The following is an 18,950-nucleotide window of genomic DNA, read 5'->3' on the forward strand; positions in this document are numbered from 1 at the left end:
CACCCTTGAATGTTCCCTCCTGCCCCTTTGCTGTCAATCTTCCCCAACTCCCAGCCCCTGGCAATCACGGATTTGCTCTGTTGCTACAGCTTTGTTTTGCCTTTTCTAGAACTTCATGGAGGTGGAATCACTCAGTCTGGGCTCTTTTTGGTTCTGGCTTCTTTTCCTCAGCACCAGGGTTTTAAGCATCATGCATTCTGTTGCATACATGGGTACGTTGCTTTTTATTGCTGAGGCATATTCTGCTGTATGGACATGCCAGTTTGTTTATCCTTCCCCTGTTGATGGACATTTGGGCTGTTTTCAGTTTGGGGCTACAATAAATAAGCTGCTGTGGACACAGGTTCAGGTCTTTGTGCGGACACGTCTTCATTTTCTGTTTTTGCCCTTCCATTTCTCCCAGTGCAGCCCTAATGGGCATTCATCCCTCCTGGGAGGGGTGCAGTGTGGGGGGCCGTAGGAGCACAAAATCCTGGCCTCTGGAGGGGGCAGGGGGAGGCCACGGGCATCTTGGTCACTGCCATCCACGAGCCAGTGCGAAGCGTGCCGGGGCTTTCCCCGGAATTCCCTCCTGGGTCAGCGGCCGTGAGGTAGGAAACCTCTGTTTACCTTGGCCCATCGGGCTCCATGCTGTGGGCTGGACAAGGCCGGACTTGGGCAGGGCTGGGTGGGGATGGAGGCAAAGCAGGCCTGGCCACGCGCCCCAGAGGCTGCCAGGAGCGCTGGAGCTCGCCTGCCTCCTATGTAAGCCCTCCAGGCCCATCTTAGCGCCGCTCGCTGCCTGTCAGGATGAGGGCCAGCTTGATGGTCAGACTTTCAGAGGGCCTCAGGCTCTTTATCTGTAAGACGGAGCCCTACGCCCTGCCGGGCCCATGTTATGGAGCTGGTTGAGGACCCGGAGACGAGGTAGATGAAGAGGCTTTGTGATCTGAGATGGACCTTGTTCAAGAGGGAACCCTTCTGCCCGTCCCCGGCTCCTGCTGTGCGCTGTGTGTCACATCCTGTCTCCTAAATAAAGCCTGGGAGCTCCGAAGGGTGGGTCCTGCCTGTCTCCTCTGGTCACGGCCTGCTTCCTGGACGTGCCATCCTTGCGTTACGCGGGGCCCTGTGCTCAGAAGGGACCTGCACTTGGTGTATTGTTCTGCTGCCACTGTTAAGAAATTCTTAATTTTTGAACAAGAGGCTCCCCATTTTCATTTTGCACTGAGCCCCACAAATTATACAGTTGGTCCTGCCTCTGGCCCTGTGGGCAGGGCCTGAGTCCCCTTCCGAGGGCAGTGAGTCCTCCTTTCAGAGGAGGAAATGAGGGAGGCAAGGGAACACGGCTCTTCCCTTTCCAGAGCTCCCACTTTTGGAGGGCAGGGTCACCTGGGCGAGTCAGGAGTTAATGTCAAGCAGCCTCACAAGGCCCTGGGACAGTGTGAGCCCCAGGAAGCCTCGGGGAGGTGCATTCGAGCTGGGCTGGGAAGGACAAGAGATGGATGGTACCTCAGGGAGACGCAGGACCCCTGGAACAGCCACGGCTGGGGCCCCCTCTGTGGGGAGCAAGTGACCCCTGATATTCAGGCTTCAGACCCAGCCCTGGCCCAGAGAGTGCTGGGCCCCTCCCAGCCTCATTTCCCTGTGAATCGTGTGTAAGGGGCTTTGATCACATGCACAAACTTTCAAGTGCTGTACACGTGAGGAGAAGGCAGTCAGGCCTCTGCTACGGGGGCGTGGCTCCCCGCCCCCAGTCTGAGGATGAGATCTCCCTCGGGCTGGCGCTGGCGTCGGAGCCCCAAACCTTCACTCACCGCTCCTGGGGGAGGGGGCACAGGTGGTGGGAGCCCCTAGGGAGACACCGAGGGGGCACAGGGGGGGCCGCTCTCCAGGAAACACGCTGATGGCCCTTGTTGCCCCAGACACTCAACCTTTATTTCTCTACCAGACTGCACGTCAGCAGGTGGGTACAGGGCCCTGCCCCCTCCCCAGACCTCCCTTCCCCCAGCAGGAAAGATGCGGAGAATCTCTGGGGGCTCCAGGAAAGTCCCACCCGACTCTGATTCTCTCACTTTCGAGAGAGGGGAGGGCGGGAGTGTGGGCGGAGAAGCCACTGAACGTGGAGCCCATTTGTCTGCAAGGCAGGCCCAGGGGGCCTTTTGATTCTGGGACCAGGACAGGGATGCGGGTCTCGATTTACACATAAAATAATCACTTTGTATACTCTCCAGGAGGGGCGAGGACGTGCGGTCATTTACTCACTGCTTCTTCTGCTCTTAGCTAATTTTCGCTCGAGGGGCAAAAGCTGAGTGAAGAGAACACTTGTGTCCCGCAAACGCTCTTTTCCCGTCATCGGAAGTGAGCCACTTGCACGTTCGTCACTCCGGCAGGGAGGGAGGGAGCGGACGTGCCCTTGGGTAGCTAACCATCCTTCGGGACGTCCTTTCGGCCCATGGGTGTGGGGACTCAGGATCACGCAGCCATGCAGACCTCGACGTGGCCAGGCGCTGGGTCAGGGTGGCAAGGCTCAGTGGTCAGGGACCCGAGGATGGCTCGGGTCTCAGGTGCCAGGGACACAGAAGGTGAATCCGTCCTCCGCTTGGCAGAGCAGGCAACACCAAGACGGCGTGTGCTTTGTCGGCTTGGAACAGAGAAACCTGAGTCTGGGGGTGCGCCGAGCTGAGGCAGGCAGGCTGGCCATCTCCCAGGAAAGGGGGTCCTTGCTCCGCCCCCCTCCCCCGCTCCCGTGTCCCTCTCTCTGAGCCTTCCACCCCCTGCACACATAAACACAAACAGGCGCAAGCCCTCGGAAGCTGACTCCGTGGAAGCAGAGTGGAGGGGGCCGTCCGCCCTCGCTGTGCACAGCTGGGCCTGGCTGTCCCCCCTTCACCCCGGGGCCAACCAAGCCCCAGCCCAGGCACTGAGGGAGAGCTCTGTCTATGCAGAGACGCAGGTCGCCAAGGAAATGCCCTTCCTCCAAGGAAGGGGAAGCGGGCTCCTGAGCGCACTTGTGGATCTGGGGAGGAGGGCGCTGCTGCCAGCTTCTGGGCAGGCCCCTCCCGGGCTGCAGCTCCTGGGCCACAGCTTCAGGGATGAACTGCCCAGGAGAGCCCTAGAGACCTGAATTACAGAGCCCCCAGAGAGATGGGAGTGGGGACAGAGACCCCGGGACGGGCCTGGAGGTGGCCGCCCCGACCTCAGCAGGGCCCAGTGAGCAAGCAAGTGAGCGTGCAGGCAGGGGGAGTTCGGGGGGGCGAAGGCTTGGGCACCATCACTCTGAGGTACACACTGGAAACTCCACTCTGCTCCCGGCACTCACTTCTGGCCCTTTTCTTCTGGAAGAAAACCCGAGAGCGTGTTAAGATGTACGTATGAGAGCACACATCCAGACTGGTTCCTTCTGGCCCCTTCTGTCCTCCTCTTTCCCTGGGATAGCCCCACTCTCCCACGGTATCCCTCGGTCGGCCCCCAGCCCCGCTACACCCCCTGGATGTCCCTGGCGCTTCCGTCACCCCACATATTCCATCACCTCCCTCAGAGCATCTGATGCACATTCTCCTCTTGGTTTCCAGTTTAGGGAACCACCACCTACCATCATGAGGTCCAGAAACCCTGGCCATCCTTTACTCCTCGCCCATCCCACATACCAGGCCTGCTATTTCACCATCTTCATCTCTCTTCCTCCGCTGCCCCCACCAGGACTCAAGGCCTCTCACCAACAGTCCTCCTGTCCCTGGCACCACGCTACAGACCTAGCCCATCACTCCCTTCAATGGCTCCCCAACTGCCATCAGAATAAACTCCAAACCTGCCTCATATCCTGAACCCTCCCAGATTGGTCCCCACTCAGTCTCTCCAGGCCTCCCCTCCCTTCAGCCTGGCCCGAAGGCCTCCCCTCCCTTCAGCCTGGCCCACAGACCTCCGCCTGACAGCCGCTCAGCCACACCTGGGCAGAGCCAGGTGGTGGGGTAAGAGAACCCTGCCCCCGACCCGCCGGGAGTGACCCAGCACCCATAGTTCTTCCCAGGACACATCTCTCGTAAAGCATGGGGAAGCCACGAGCATCAGGCCTCAGCAAAACTTCCCTAAAAGGCCACCAGGCTGGCTTGGGAACACAACAGGGTCCCCTGTCTCACCCCCGCCCTGTCTGCCGTTAGGAGGCCTGAGGGACTGCGGCTGCACAGGGTATAGCTGTCTGGGCTGCCAGCGGGCACACTCCACCCCACCTCTCAGATGTGGCCACAGATACCCAGCCTGTGTCCGTCCTGCGGGTCCCATGGCCGCTCCTGAGAGCAGAGCACCACCCTTACAAGCCGAGCTTCACCAGGACCATAGTCAACATCTCAGGTTAATGGTGGAGGTGGAGGCATCTTCCGGGACCAGCTCACCCTGGGCTGGGCCTCAGTGTCTCCCTCCCAAACCAGCTTAACAAGGCCCACCAGCCTCCCTGCCCTTAGTCTCGCCCCCGTCTACCCTCCATGGTCGCCCCAGTCCCTCCCATGCTGCCACCCTTCTATGGCTCCCTCTTCCCTGAGGATGATGTCCAGGGTCCTTACCTTGGTATCCGAGGCCCCTGCCACACTCTGGCCTCAGCCCTCTACCCTGCACTCCAAGCCCCAGCTCCACTAAAGAGGCCAAGTCTCGCGAGCCCAGCCTCTTCTCCACCAAGTTCAATCCTCCCCTTTCAAACCTCTGCCCAAACCCCACCTCTTCTAGAAACCACCCCCAACCGTGGCCCAGTAGGGGCTGCTCCCTCCCCAGTCCTTCCAACCTACCCGGTCCTGCCAGGGGCCTGCTCCCCTCCCCCACCCAAGCCAAATCCTCCCTCAGCCAGTAGCCAGCACTGGAACAGTGCCCAAGACATAGGCTTCTCCCATTGGCTGAGAAACGTTCTCACTTTTCAGCTTTCTCGAGAAGACACGGAACCTCTTGGCTAGGGAAAGCTCTTAAAGACAAAGCTGCCCACATCCCCCAGAGGATGTGGGGGACTTTGCAGGCGAGTTAGTGTGGTCAAGGTTGGCCGGCAGCCTTCCTGGTGGACCAGCCCTGTGCTCCAGCCAGAGCTGGGGCTCCTGCAGATGGAGTTTCAGATGACAGAGCCATTTCCCTGCCTTCACTTCCCCAGGAGCACCCAGAGGGTGGGCCCAAAAGAACCATGCAGGGGGCAGAATGCCTTGTCTGGCTTGGCTCCCCCTTCCCCCCCGGACCTGTGGACTCCAACAGACCTTGCTTTGACCGAGCAGTACCCACCTCTACCCTCGGCTGAGCCCCCTTCCTCCCCGCCATGTGTCTGGTCACCCTCTGGACAGACCTGTAGTGGGCCAGTTTCTCCAGAGAGAGGAGGCCAACTTGTTTTGGCCTTTTTAGTAAGATAAAATATTGGCAGTGCCTGGGAGGGCTGGCCAGCATGGGAGATGGGGGCTGCCCTGGCCCCTGCGGAATGACAGGCACATGATCTGTTTATGGGCCCCCACCCCGCCCCGGCACCCTCCCCTGGGCCTGGGATACATTCCTGCCAGCGGTGGCCCTCAAGGACCCAGCTGCTCCAGAGCAGGCCTCAGCCATCTCTGGGCCTAACCCGGGGCTCTCAACAGCAGCCTGGCCACAGACCTAGAGCCTTGGCTCAAACTCCCAGGAACAGGGACTTTCTCACCCCTGCCTCCTCCCTCTCTGGGCAGCTCAGGCAGTGAGAATGATGCTGCCTCCCTGGCCCTTGGCAGGGTCAGAATCACCCACGCTCTGAGCCCCTGGCAGAGGCAGGCAGGTGGACACCGTGCCCCAGCCTGCTCCTCCGCTCACCGCCCCCCACCCCAACCCTGCCATCTGTCCTCCATTCCTGGGTTAAGGCAGACCCAGAGCTGTGAACTCAGAAACAGAGAACCGCCTGGGAGACTGTGCTGAGAATGCCTGCATAAAAACAGGCCCGGGGCTTCCCTGGTGGCGCAGTGGTTGAGAATCTGCCTGCCAATGCAGGGGACACGCGTTCGAGCCCTGGTCTGGGAAGATCCCACATGCCGTGGAGCAACTAGGCCCGTGAGCCACAACTACTGAGCCTGCACGTCTGGAGCCTGTGCTCCGCAACGGGAGAGGCCGCGACAGTGAGAGGCCCGCGCACCACGATGAAGAGCGGCCCCCACTCGCCGCAACTGGAGAAAGCCCTCGCACAGAAACGAAGACCCAACACAGCCAAAAATAAATAAATAAAAAAATTTAAAAAAAACAAAAAACAAAAAAACAGGCCCGGTTCAGAGAAGTCAGAGGCCAAGGCCCAGAGGAGGGCACAGCAGGCCTGGCTGTGCAGGGCTGGCAGCAAGTGAGGGGAGCGAAGCCGCGTGGCTCTGAGCAGTGCTCCCGCTGGCGGCCCGGTGAGCCCAGGGCCCCAACCCCTGCAGCCCAAGACCCTGCAGCCTGGAAGCAGGGGCGGGCGGGGAGGCGGGCTGGAGGCGAGCAGGGTGGGGAGGGTCTGGGGCCTCTCACTCACCATCCACGTGCTTCCGGGACAGGTACTTGAGGGCCTCATCAAGCAGGATGACAGGCAGAGATATCTGGAGCACCACCACCCACTGGCGCCCGCTCAGTGGGGTCACTTGGAAGATGAGCTGGGGCGGGGTAGTTTTGGTTAAAGGAAGGAGTGCCCTGAGCCCCCCAAATCCACTGCTTCATACACCCAGGCTACAGTGGACCCTTCACGAGCACGTCTGAGATGCCTCTCAAGGTCCCACCTCCAGATCTGTGTCCCCCTTTTTCCTCTGCCTGAGGTGCCCTCCCCTGCCCTCACCCAGAGGACTAAATCCTTCTGTTCTGTTGGGGAGTGGGAGGGATTCTGCACTGGGAAAGGGCATCGGCTTTCCTCCTGCCCCAGCCTGGGGAGATTCCCCACCTCTTCTGTTCCCCAAGTCTGGGGGGAGGGTCCCAAAGTGGGGGACACATCTGGAGGACAGTGGCTGGCCAGGGTCCCAACACAGGCTGCAGTCACGGAGCACCATCAGACCTCCCCCATCACAGCCCCCAGGCAGTTTCCATCACGAACAGGCCCAGAAAGGCCTAGCATCAGAGGAGAATGAGGACCCTGTGATCCCAGGAGCCCGAGAAGGTGAGCAGGGCTGGGTGGAGACTCACGGGCAGGGGCGGCACAAGCAGGATGAGGAAGTGCAGGGCCATGGACATGGCCACAGCCGCCAGCAGCCAGGGGTTCAGCCAGGGTGGCATCCGCAGCAGTGACTGGTTCTCTGAGACGCTGCCAAGGGCACAGGGCGCTCACCTCAGGCCAGGATGCGGGCAGGCCCCGCCGTGGTCACCCACCCGCCCCCCCATGTGGGATGCAGCAGGTGGTCTGGGCCTCGGCATTGCCCTTTAAGGACAGGAGAGCTTTTGGGAGGCCAGTGCCGCCAGGAGGTGAATGTCGCTGCTGCCCACTCAGCCCCCAGGGGCCTATGCTGGGTCTTGGACGCCCTTTCTCTGCCCCTCAGACCCAATCCTGGCCCCTCTATTTCCTCAGACCTCCATCACGTCTCCCTTTGCCCCCTGGATCCCAATTTTGGCCCCCATTGGTTCTCAGAGCCCTCTTCTGGACCCTTCTGACCCCCAGACCCCAATCCTGGACCCCCTAAACCTCGGACCGCACTCCTGGACACCTCTGACCCCAATTCTGGGCACCACTGACCCTCAGCCCCCATCCCTCAACCCCCGCTCCAGGCCCCTCTGCCCAGCCCACCTGTTAAGGGCGTTGCACATCTCAATGGTCACCAGCACAGACAAGGCCATGGTCGTGGGGAAGCGTGACTCAAAGACCTCGCATTCAGTGCCGGCAAAGAGCGGGTTGTCCTCTGAGCACTTCAGGAAGTTCCTCTGAGGGCCCCCAGGTGGGGTGGGGTGGTGGCGGGGAGAACAGTGGTCAGGGGTGGGGCCAGGGCGTGGGAAGAGGGACGCCTCACTCCGCCCTCACCCTCGGCTCACATCTGAGGACTCAAAACAGCCAGCGCTGCTGCGGGGAGGGTCCAGGGAGGGGTGCTCGCTCTCCCAGGATGGGGACAGAGGGGCTGCACTGGGCCAGGGAGAAGGGCAGACGGTTCTGGGGCAGGGGGGTGGTGGGACGGAGGGGGAGCAGCTGGCATTAGGCTGGGGATGGACGGCAGGGGGCCCTGGAATCAGGGGGTCGGGGGGCCTGAGTATCCGAGGTACAGGAGTGTGGGCGGTGATTAACTGAGGCCACCGAGTAACGTGAGTAAACGCACATGAAAACTGATCAGTAAAATTATACTTGAACAGAATTCACCTTTGGTGGGTAGAAGAGGAAGGTTACTGGGGCCCTAGTCATGATTATTAAATAGGATTCCATTCACACCTCCCTCCACTTCTGCTGCTGAAATCGAGCTCTACCAGACCTGCCCTTTGCTTATGACGTGGCCTAACTCATGGCCAGGTGCAGGCTTGCTGCACGGCTTCTTCATAATTAACAGCGAGCTCTCGGGGCTCAATAAGGGAAGTGGCCCTCGCCCCTGCAGCCCCAGGGGAGTTTTCTTCCTGCCCGTAAACCTGGCTCACAGAACTTGCTGTAATAACATGCTGAACTGAGGACACGCGTGAGAACTTCCGTCTTGCTCTCTTCCGCACCACGGGGATAAGCATGAACGTTCATAACCGTTAAACAGCTCTGTTCTCCAACAATACAAATCTGGCCTCTGGAATCTCATCTGAACACAGTGATCCTTTAAGCTAAAAGTTCCGAAATGGGGGTGGGGCCACGTGCTGTGAAAATAACCCTCAAAGAGAAATCTGTAAAGTGACCAGCCGTCTGACCTCCTGTCCAGGAAATCCATCCCTCATTTCCCCCAGGGCAAAAATGCGGGTAAGGCGACTCTGTCAGCCAGAAGGGGCTGCTGGCACTTTCCTCTCTCGTGCAGGATGCAAAATTATAAACGACTATGGCTTGGCTAGATTTCTTATTTTAACAAAGAGATGGAGAGTCTTATTTAAACGAACAGTGGGAATTTCTCCAAAAACCAAGCTCCAGTATTTGGGACAAGTGCACGTTTTTATTTGGCACTGATCACAGGGCAGAGAAAATGTCCTAAACTTTGAACCCACCCACTGACCAAGAGGACCAAATGCTCTTGCAAGTTGTGTCACCACCGTCAGGCCCCACCTCCAGACCTTAATGGTAAGGGCCTTGCACATGCATGTACCCACAAATGCAGTGCACACACCTCCCACTCGGGCATGTGTGTGCTTGCATCCCTATGCCCGTGCACGGGAAGAAAATACAAACAGAATCACATGGAGGTGTTTCAATAGACAAACACTCTGCCCAGTTCAGACCTCCTGGGTTTCAGCCGTGAGCACCTGCCACGCACGCATTGTGCCCAGGTCGTGGGTCACAGTGTGGCCTCCTACATTGTTTATTAGAAGGTGCTCAGGGCTGGAACTTCTCTGCCTCACAGATTCACGGTGAGCAGCCCCCGAGGGGTGGGGAGGCTGTTTCTTTGGGGGAAGCCACTGTTCTGCCTACTCCTTCCCTTTGCCTCCCTGGCTATTTCCTATTCACCTTCACCTGCAAGGCCCCCTCTGGGTTTCATTAACTTTACACTTACATAGCTCTTACTATGTGCCAGGTGTTGGTCTAAGCACTCTAAGTATTGAATCATCTTAGCCCTATGAGGCAGGGTCTATTATCCATTTTATATGGATGAAGAAACCAACAGAGAGGTTAAGTAGCCTGTCCAAAATCACACAGCTAGTGTGTGATGGAACCAGGGTGGGAACCTGGGCAGCCGGGATCCAGGATCCACTCTGCTGCTTTTATTCAGTGTTCCTCCAGGATCTGGGCACTTCTCCTGAAATTCCAGCACCTGGAGCTGAAAGTTCTACCTTAGGTCTAACTCTTGACCATCTCTGAGTTCCACAGCCACCTGCCTTTTCTCTGCTGAAGCACTTCTCACTGTGAAATGTGACTGCCCATTTCCATGGCTCTCTCCCCCACCAGACTCGACACTCTTTGCAGAGCCTTTCCCGGCTCGGTCACTGCCATCGCCCTAGCAATTTGTGCCTGGCACAGAGTCAGTGCCTAATAGCTGTTTCTTGACCAAGTGGATAAATGAGAAATGGAATGACCTGAGGACAGTTGGGAAGGTGGCACCAAGGGGACTGGGGACTGACTGGTAGTGGGTATGGGATATGTATCTAGCATGACCCCAGGGTCATGGGTGACCTGCTTGGGTGACCAGGCAGGCAGTGGAACCGAGATGGGCATGGAGGAGGGGATTGTTTGGGGGAAGGTGACAGATTTTGACTTTGGACTTGGTGAGTGCACAAGGGCTGTGGGGCATCCCAGAGGAGGTATCCAGCTGGCTCTATGGGATTGGGCTCAGAAGAAAGGTCGATATGGGGGGAGGTCTCTGGAGATTTGGGATCCACAGCACAAAGGATGGCAACAGAGACAGGGCAGGAAGGAGGCAGCAGCAGGATGGTTGGCACATCCCCACTCTCCAGCTGCTGCCCCCACAGGAGCTACAGGAGCAGGTGCCTGAGGCTGGCCTGAGCCATCTCTCAAGGGCTGCAGACCACCAGCCTTTGGGACAAGGGTCTGGGCCCATGCTCTTCATTGCTGCCAGGAGGGAGAGCCCCATGTGCTTGAGGGCTAGTGGATGGAGGAAAGCATCTCCGGGCTGCCTCTACCTAGGTGTGAACCCCTGAAATAGCCCTCACGCTGCCCTCAGGGTGGGGAAGACTGTACTCCTCTGACACTCCCAAGAGTGGCCAGGAAGTCAGGGTCCCTCTCTTGAGCTCTTCTACCTACAGGAAAGTGGCAAAGTCAGGCACAGTCAGAGGAAGGAAATTCCACATCCCCGCCGCTCTCCCCTTTAAATGAGAAACCCACAACTGGCTTTGCCGGAATTGCCGCGAAGGTTCTTTCAAGCAAAGGAGATGCACTGGCTGCTCAGACAGGAGGACAGACTGACAGACAGCAGCTGAGGTGGGGCTCCCTGCCTGCTTCCAGAGCTTTGCTGAGCTAAGCCCGGCCCGTGGTGTGCACCTGCCAGCCAGGTGACTTCAAGAGGTCAGTGGGTCCCTTCCCCGAGAAACATGTTGGTTATGAAAGTGGGGAGCCTGGCAGATTCCTTCCCTCCACTGTCGATTGCTCCAGTTTGACCCTCTGCCATTTAGGGGCTCCTACCTCTGAGCCCTCAATTGTTCGGGGAGTTTCCCAGTAAAGGTAAGACACTTCTGGGCAGTTAAGCCCCTTGGTCCCCCTGTAACTAAATGATTGGGGGAGGAAGTAGCCTCCTCTCCGGCTCGGGGGCTGTGCTGCCGTCTCTAGGCTTCCTGTGGCTTCTGAGCTTGTCTCTTTAGGTGGTGGATGTCTATGCGGGGAGTTGGGGGGTGGGGAGGGACAGCCACTGGCACCCGTGGGGTTCTGGACTCCTTTCCCCTGGAACTCCAGCAACAACTTGGGCTGTGAGTTCTACCTCCCAGATGCCCCCAACAGGCTCCCTGGCCATCCCTTGCTCACCAGCTGGTAGAAGGTGACCTGAGGTCCCTCGGCATCATACAGGAACCACCAGGTGGCAGCAGCCACTGTGGCCAGGCCAACGTACACTGTGGGGAGGGCAGGAGAAAACTGGCTATAGTGGACACCTCTGGTTTTCTGGCATCCGTTTCCCCTTCCTAATAATTTGCTGGATCTCTGTCAGGGAACCACTCTCTCCCTTTCTGAGCCATGTGGTTTGCACACTACTGCGGGAGTAATAGGACAAAAGGCTCTTTCTTCTGCTTTATTTGAGGTTGTAACGGGGCAAGTACGAGGGCTGGAGCTGCGGCAGCCATTCTGCCACCCCAAGGGGCACCTGCATGAGAATGGAGCTGAGGCAGAGCCAAAATATGCCAATGATACTGTCTGAGGGCTGGGTCCAGCCATGCTTGAGGCATGATCTAATCTCTTCAGTTACACGAGCCCACACAGTTTCTCTTGGCATAAGCCAGGCTGAGTCATACTGGTCTGTAGTTTGCAAGTGTAACTGATACAAGGGTCTTAGGAAGCTCCAGGAACCGCAATGAAGACTGGGGCCCCACTCACCTCCAATAGCCAGATATCGGAAGAAGAGCCAGCCACTGATGAGGGCCTCCCGAGGGTTCCGGGGCCGCTTCTCCATAATATCCAGGTCTGGTGGGTTGAAGCCCAGGGCCGTGGCAGGTAGGCCATCCGTCACCAGGTTCACCCAGAGCAGCTGCACAGGGATCAGGGCTTCGGGCAGGCCCAGAATTGCCGTGACAAAGATGCTGGAACCAGAGTCATGGGCTCTAGCCCCCAGCAAATGGAGGGTCCAGCTCCTACTCTTACCCCAGGCCCGGGAGCTCCCGCACTGTCTCCACAGCAGCCCCGCCTCACACTGGGCCGCCCCTGCCCCCCCAGTCCCAGCTCTGGCGCCTGGACAGACCTGCCCTTTAGGCCTCTCCTCTTGAGGACACAAGTCCTCTTTAGGACACACACACACACACACACACACACACACACACACGTGGACAGTGCATGCCTGAAACATATACACATTTGTTCACAGATGTGTACAACAACCTAGCACAGCTTACACAATCCACAAACACAAGCAAACACCTACATGCTTGCCCCGACGTGCAGAGATGCAGAATTCTTACATAGCCAGGCAAACATGTTCACCGTTCTCCACAGGGATCACTCACATGTGAACCTAAGTGTGTACACAATTACACACTAGCACAAATCCTCATGCGAAAAGATGAACAAGAACTCACATGCACACACGTACACACACCTCTCACTCAGGCACACACCCTATGTGCACACACACACACACACACACACACGAACACATTACTGCCCAAAGGTGAGGCAAGTTCTCCCATCTTGCAGGACTCTGAAAGTGGGAAGAAGGTCACGGCTGGAGGGATGACAGGGGACTTTTCAGGCACCACCAGGGGCTGAGGTGCATCAGGGCCTCTGGAGAATGATGAGGCGTCCCCATCCCTCCCCACCGTGAGGTGGGACTCTGGAAGGCCCCAGCCTTCCAGGGCAGGGCACGGGGTCCCTCCATCCCTGCAGCCCCACCCCAGGAACAGGCATTTCCCCAGTCTTAGGGATGCAGAGCTGGTCCAGAGGGCTGGGAGGAGGGAACACAGGGCCTCACCAGACGACCTCGCCAACATTGGAGGAGATGAGGTAGCGGATGAATTGCTTCATGTTGCTGTAGATGGCCCGGCCCTCCTCCACTGCAGCCACAATGGAGGCAAAGTTGTCATCTGACAGTACCATCTCTGCCGCTGACTTGGCCACAGCTGTGCCGGAGCCCATGGCGATGCCGATCTCCGCTTTCTTCAGGGCTGGGGCATCATTCACCCCGTCTCCAGTCTGAGGGCCAGGTTAGGTGGGTTCATGCCTGAGAAACTTCCCTTCCACCTCCCTGACTCCCCTCAACTCAGCCTATCACCAAGTTTAGGGGATGTCCCCGAAGAAGCAGACAGCTGGACAGAACAAATGGTGAGGTCATGAGCCTAGAAACTGATCTGGGGATGAGGCTAAGGGGAAGGCAAGGAGTGCAGATAAGGACAAAATTGAGGAGAAGATCGAGTCAAAGATCAGAGAGGATGGTGAGGTGGGGACAGGGATGAGGGTGAGTCAATGCCGAGAGCAGGGATGAAATTCAGGTGGGATGTGGGGTAGAAGATGAAACTGAGGTTAAGGACAAAGTTAAGCTCAAGTCAGGAATGAGGTGAAGGTCATGGTCCAGGTCAAGAGTCAGTTAGGTGCTGTAGTCAAGGTGAAGGCTGGAGCCAAGGTGAAGGGCAGGGTCAAGAATGGACTCATGTTCAAGATAAAAAAATTAGATTAAGGTAGAGGTCAAGTCAAGGCTATGGTCCATATCAGGAATGATGTCATGGTAGAAGTTGGAGTTGAGGTCAAGGTCAAGACTGAAGGCCAGATCATAAAGTATTGGATTGGGGGGGGGATCAATATCAGGGATCAGATCAGGGCCCAGGTCAAGACTGGAACCCATATCAGGGTTGAGCTCAGAATAAAGAATCAGTTTAAGATGTCAAGGTCAAGGTCAGGGACCAAGTCAGTGTGAAGATCAAAATAAGGTCAAGAACAAGTTTACAGTTGTAGTCAAGTCAAGGTTGGTGCCCAGCTCATTATCCAGATCTAGGCTGAGCCACAGGTCAGGATTAAGGTCAAGGTAAAGGACTGGGTTAGGCTGGAAGTCAAGATTATAAACTGAGGCCAAGTCAGGGTTGGGTTGAGGTTAAGAATCAGATCAGTGTTGATGAAGAGGTCAACAATCAAGAATGAGACAGAACAAAAACTGGGTCCAAACCAAATGTCCATCCAGAGGTGAGTGGATAAAGAGACTGTGGATGGGACTTCCCTGGTGGTGCAGTGGATAAGACTCTGCACTCTCAATGCAGGGGGCCCGGGTTCAATCCCTGGTCAGGGAACTGGATCTCACATGCATGCTGCAACTAAGAGTTCGCACGCCACAACTAAGGAACCCTGGAGCCGCAACTAAGGAGGAGCCTGTGAGTGGCAACTAAGGAGCCCGCCTGCCGCAACTAAGACCCGGCACAACCAAACAAACAAGCAAATAAATAAATAATCTTTAAAAGAGACTGTGGTATATTCACGCAATGGAATGCCACTGAACAATAAAAAACCAATCATGTAACTGATACCTGCAACAACATGGGTAAACTTCAAAGGAAAGAAGCCAGACACAAAAAAGCACATGCTGTATGATCCCACTCATATGAAAATCCAGGAGAGGCAAAACTAACCTATGATGCAAAAAAATGGGAAGGAGCATAAGGGAACTTCATGGGTTGATGGCAATGTTCCCTATCGCGTGTGGGGGAAAAGTGCACTGATGTCTGCAACTTACTTTGAAACACATTTAAGAAAAGATGGATGAAGGATGGGTAGATGGATAGGTACGTGATAAAGCAAATATAACTATGTTATTTATAGAATATAGATAGTGGATATTTATAGGCATTCACTATAAAAATCATTTTGATTTCTCTTTGTGTTTGAAATTTATTGTAATAAAATGTTGGGAAAAATAAGAATGAAGCAGAGGCAGCGGTCGCCCGGGTGGCTCTTCCCAAGGCCTATGGCAAGTGCTTCACCACCACCCGCACCACCTCCCCCAGGCTCCCGTCTAGTGGCCTCACCATGGCAGTGATCTCGTTGAAGGACTGCAGGTTCTCCACGATGCGGGACTTGTGGGCGGGCTCCACCCGGGCGAAGCAGCGGGCCGTGCGGCAGGCGTGGCGCTGCTGCTCGGGGCTGAGGTCATCAAATTCTCGGCCCGTGTAGGCCTTGCCCGCCACGTCCTCTGTGTCCTTGAAGATGCCAAGCCGGCGGCAGATGGCCACAGCCGTGCCTTTGTTGTCCCCCGTGATCATGACCACACGGATGCCCGCCTGGCGGCAGCGTGAGATGCAGGCAGCCACCTCAGGCCGCGGAGGGTCCAGCATGCCCACGCAGCCCACGAAAGTCAGGTCCGTCTGCAGGGAGGGGGCGGATGCGAGTGGGGCCTGGGCCCTTCCTCAGCCTGCCACCTGCCCAGCGCTGCAGGTGGACACATGGCTCCCAGCCCTGGGGCCCAGCACCCACCTCGTACTGCACAAACTTGCTGCAGTCATCTAGCTGCATGTCCTCCTTCCTCGGGGGCGCATCCCGGGTGGCCAGTGCCAGGCAGCGCAGCGTGTCCAAGCCTGAGCCCCAGTCCCGGATCTTGGCCAGGATCTGCTCCCTGGAGGTGGTGTTCAGGGATACGGTGCGGCTCCCCACGCGGACTGAGCTGCAGCGCTCGATCACACTCTCAGGTGCCCCCTGCCGCGTGGGGTAGGGGAGGAGACAAGTCCGTCAGTCAGGACCCCTTCCCTCCCTCCTGCCTAACTGAGGAAATTGAGGCCCAGATACGGGAAAAGGTCACCCAAGGGGACACAGAACAAGGCACAGACCAGAATCCATTCTTTGGAAGCTCGGAGAGGGAACCAATTAGGCCCCACTGTGAGAAAGCCCAGGGGGAAGGGGGCTCACACAGGGTGTGACACCGTGTGAAGCCACGCGGAGGCACCCTCCCCTCACCAGCCTGCAGCTGAGAAGGCCTGCTGCAGCATTTTGGGGGATGGGGTGGGAATGGCAGCCCTCCTGCAGGCCCTGCCTCCCTGCCAGCCTGCTGCTACCGGGATCCCAGTTCTGCGGGGTGCTCGGCAGCGGGACCAGGAACAGAGCCCTGCTGAGGGTGTGTGGGGTGTGGCTCTGGGAAGGTGGTCTTGGGGGTGCCGGGCTACTCAGCGGCCTTGGGGTCTCAACCCGGATCTCGCCCGAGGCCTGGGAAGAACCTCTGAATCCTCCATCAGTGCCTCCTCCCTCTCCTCAAAGGGCACTCCAAATGCTAGGTTTTTTCAGCAGCCCAAGCTCCCAATACAGAAGCTTGTCATTTCAAAAGACGTTAAACCCCCCGCTGCACGTGAAGACGTGAATGGGGGTCTGGATGGGAGCTGGTTCCTTCCCTCCTTGGGACTCGGTTTCCAAAACACAAAGCACCAAAGTTGCACACCAACCACCTCAACACTCCCCATCAGAAGCAAACGGGGTTCCAAGACCTTCCAGCCTGACCGGCTGTTCAGATGGGGAGCCCGAGGCCCACATGGGGGTACGGTGACCGCAAGGTCATGTGGCGAGGCAGTGCCTCTCAGCCCAGAGCTGGGACCACAGGGTGGGGCAGGCCTCAGCATCTGGCCCTGGCTTTATCTGCCCCACACGTGGATCCCACTCCCAGTTCCCCATGGCAGGCTGACCACCCTTGTTCTGGAGTCGTCGCTTTGACAGAGGCCCTCACGCCTCCCCCGGCCTCCCACCGCTGCAGGCTCTGGCTCTTCAGAGGCCCCAGGCTGGTCAGGCAGGCCCACCTTCACAAACATCTTGCTGCCCTGGGCCGCCAGGCCAGGGTGGGTGGGCGTGCAGTACACTGACATGGACTTCCGGTCTCGGGAGAACTCCAGGGTGAACTCCTTCCGCATCAGCTGCTTGATGACCTGCAGGACCCAGGTGGGTCAGGGCGGGAGGGGCAGAGCCAGCAACTCTGGCTGCTTCCTCGCCAGCTGCTCAGCCCCATGAAGAGCCTCTTGCTCCCTGCACGATGTTGTCTACCCTCTTCTGACCCTGGCATTCAAGGCCTCTCTCCCCCTCTCCAGCCCCAGAAATGCCCCAAAGTTGCCATTTCCTGACCATGCTGTGTAATTCCCGACTCTGGGTCCTTGCCCACACTCAGCTTTTCCTCTCTTTTCCCCCTAGACCAGTCTTACTAGGGGTCTGAGGGCCCTCCTCCTCCCAGAAGCCTCCCACGACTTCATTCCCTCCCCTCCCTTCTCCAGATGCCCCAGAAGCCCCAGCCACGCGGCCTGTGGCCAAACCCCCAAGCTGCTCACCGCGTTGCAGGCCCCAGCTCGCTCCACCCGGGACAGGGCCTGCAGGTCCGTGTCAAAAACATTCATCTTCTCTACCAGGCAAGTCAGGGCCGTCTCCGTGGCCTCTCCCACCTTCTCATACACGCCCTTCGCCTAGCGGGGCCCAGGTACAGGGAGTGAGGGGCAGGGCGGCCCCCAGCCTCACCTCCCACTCGCTCCCTGCCCCCTGGAGCTCCCTTTGCCAGAGTCACCTGTAACCTCCTTTGCACCAGGCCTGTGGGCCCTTCGCAGCCCAGCTGACCTGGGAAGCATCTGGCACTGATGCTCACCTTCCCTTCCGACCCTCCCTCCTCCCCTGACATCAATGGCCACGCACCTTTCCTGTCCTCTGAATCGCTCTCTGCTCACACTTCTCCGCTTCCTTCACCAGATTCCTCTTTCTAAACCTGCTGTCTGGGCCCTGCTCCTTCCATCCCCGCCCCCGCCACCACTCCCTGAGGCCTCATATGCCCCTGGCCTCTCCCATCCTTCACGGGCTCATGACGGCCAGGGCCCACCCAGCCCACTGCAACCTCTCTCCTGAGCTCCAAGCCCACAGGTACAGCTGCTGCCTGTTGGACTTTGTTCCCTGGGGACCCTCAGGCTACCTCTCTCCCTCCCTATTTTGCCGCTCCCATGACAGTCCCAGCCAGGACAGCAACTACAGGCTACCCTGACCTCCTCCCTCTTTCACCTAACCAGTCACCAAGTCCCAGGATCTGGGCTCCAAACTCTCTCTCCAACCCATGCCTCCTCCCCTCTCCCTGAAGCCCCAGCCAGGACTCAGCTGGCACCTCTCCGGCCTGGACGACCACAAGGGGCTCCTCGGCTCCGGTCTTGCCCAGTCTGTTCTGTCCTCCACACAGAAGCCTGGGTGATCTTCTGTGAATGCAGATCTGACCATATCACTCTCCTGCTCCAAACCCTTTGGTGTCTGTCTACTGCCCTCAGCTGGGCATCAGACTGACTTGGCCAAGTGCCCCCGCCCCACCAGGCAGGAGCGGCCTCCCACATGCTCCAGCCGCAGGGAAGAGCATTCAATGCCCGTTTCTGGGCTGTGCCTTCTGCTTTAAACACTTCTTAGTCTTGTCCCCCAAACCTCTTCCCCCAGGCACCCCTGGCCCTTCTGCCCTTTACATTACAGTCCCCCACAGCCCAAGAGCCCCGAGCAGGGTTCCAGAGCCAGTCTGAGGAAGAAGGAGGGGTGGCAGTGTGGAGTGGACAAGGATGGCAGTGGTCCTGGGGTGTGGCACTCCACAGGGGCAGGGACCTCCAATCCTGCGAGCTTTGATACTCTGGGAGAAAGGTCTGTTCTGAGCGCCTGGATACTAGGGAGGTCACGAAAGGGAGTAGGGGCCCACCTCGTTGTAGTCCAGCGCTGAGTCATTGCACAGGGCGCAGATGGTCGCCAGCTCCACCAGCCCGTCAAACTGCCCGCAGCACACAGGCCACTCCCCCAGCCGCCTGCGGAGCCAGAGCTGTCAGTT

The 18,950-nt window shown here is 58.0% G+C and overlaps 1 protein-coding gene across 7 annotated transcripts in view; it reads right to left on the reverse strand.

The window, feature by feature from the left end:
• Positions 1-1,900: 1,900 nt before the first annotated feature.
• Positions 1,901-18,950, reverse strand: part of ATP2A3 (ATPase sarcoplasmic/endoplasmic reticulum Ca2+ transporting 3) — a 41,546-nt gene continuing 24,496 nt past the window's right edge. For 3 of the 7 annotated variants that reach the window (XM_059908034.1, XM_059908028.1, XM_059908033.1), the window contains 12 exons: positions 18,825-18,927; positions 17,446-17,577; positions 16,927-17,052; positions 15,623-15,841; positions 15,178-15,513; positions 13,140-13,360; positions 12,053-12,255; positions 11,489-11,574; positions 7,694-7,827; positions 7,099-7,216; positions 6,461-6,578; positions 1,901-2,620 (listed from right to left, as the gene is read on the reverse strand). In XM_059908034.1, coding sequence (XP_059764017.1) covers positions 2,514-2,620; positions 6,461-6,578; positions 7,099-7,216; positions 7,694-7,827; positions 11,489-11,574; positions 12,053-12,255; positions 13,140-13,360; positions 15,178-15,513; positions 15,623-15,841; positions 16,927-17,052; positions 17,446-17,577; positions 18,825-18,927 — 1,903 coding nt within the window. In that variant the 3' untranslated portion in view covers positions 1,901-2,513. Of the gene's footprint in view, positions 3,315-6,460; positions 6,579-7,098; positions 7,217-7,693; positions 7,828-11,488; positions 11,575-12,052; positions 12,256-13,139; positions 13,361-15,177; positions 15,514-15,622; positions 15,842-16,926; positions 17,053-17,445; positions 17,578-18,824; positions 18,928-18,950 lie in introns of all 7 variants that reach the window. The other 4 variants (XM_059908032.1, XM_059908030.1, XM_059908031.1 and 1 more) reach the window with 4 other exon arrangements.

The sequence above is a fragment of the Balaenoptera ricei genome, chromosome 20 (assembly GCF_028023285.1).
Source record: "Balaenoptera ricei isolate mBalRic1 chromosome 20, mBalRic1.hap2, whole genome shotgun sequence".
Lineage (NCBI taxonomy): Eukaryota > Metazoa > Chordata > Mammalia > Artiodactyla > Balaenopteridae > Balaenoptera > Balaenoptera ricei.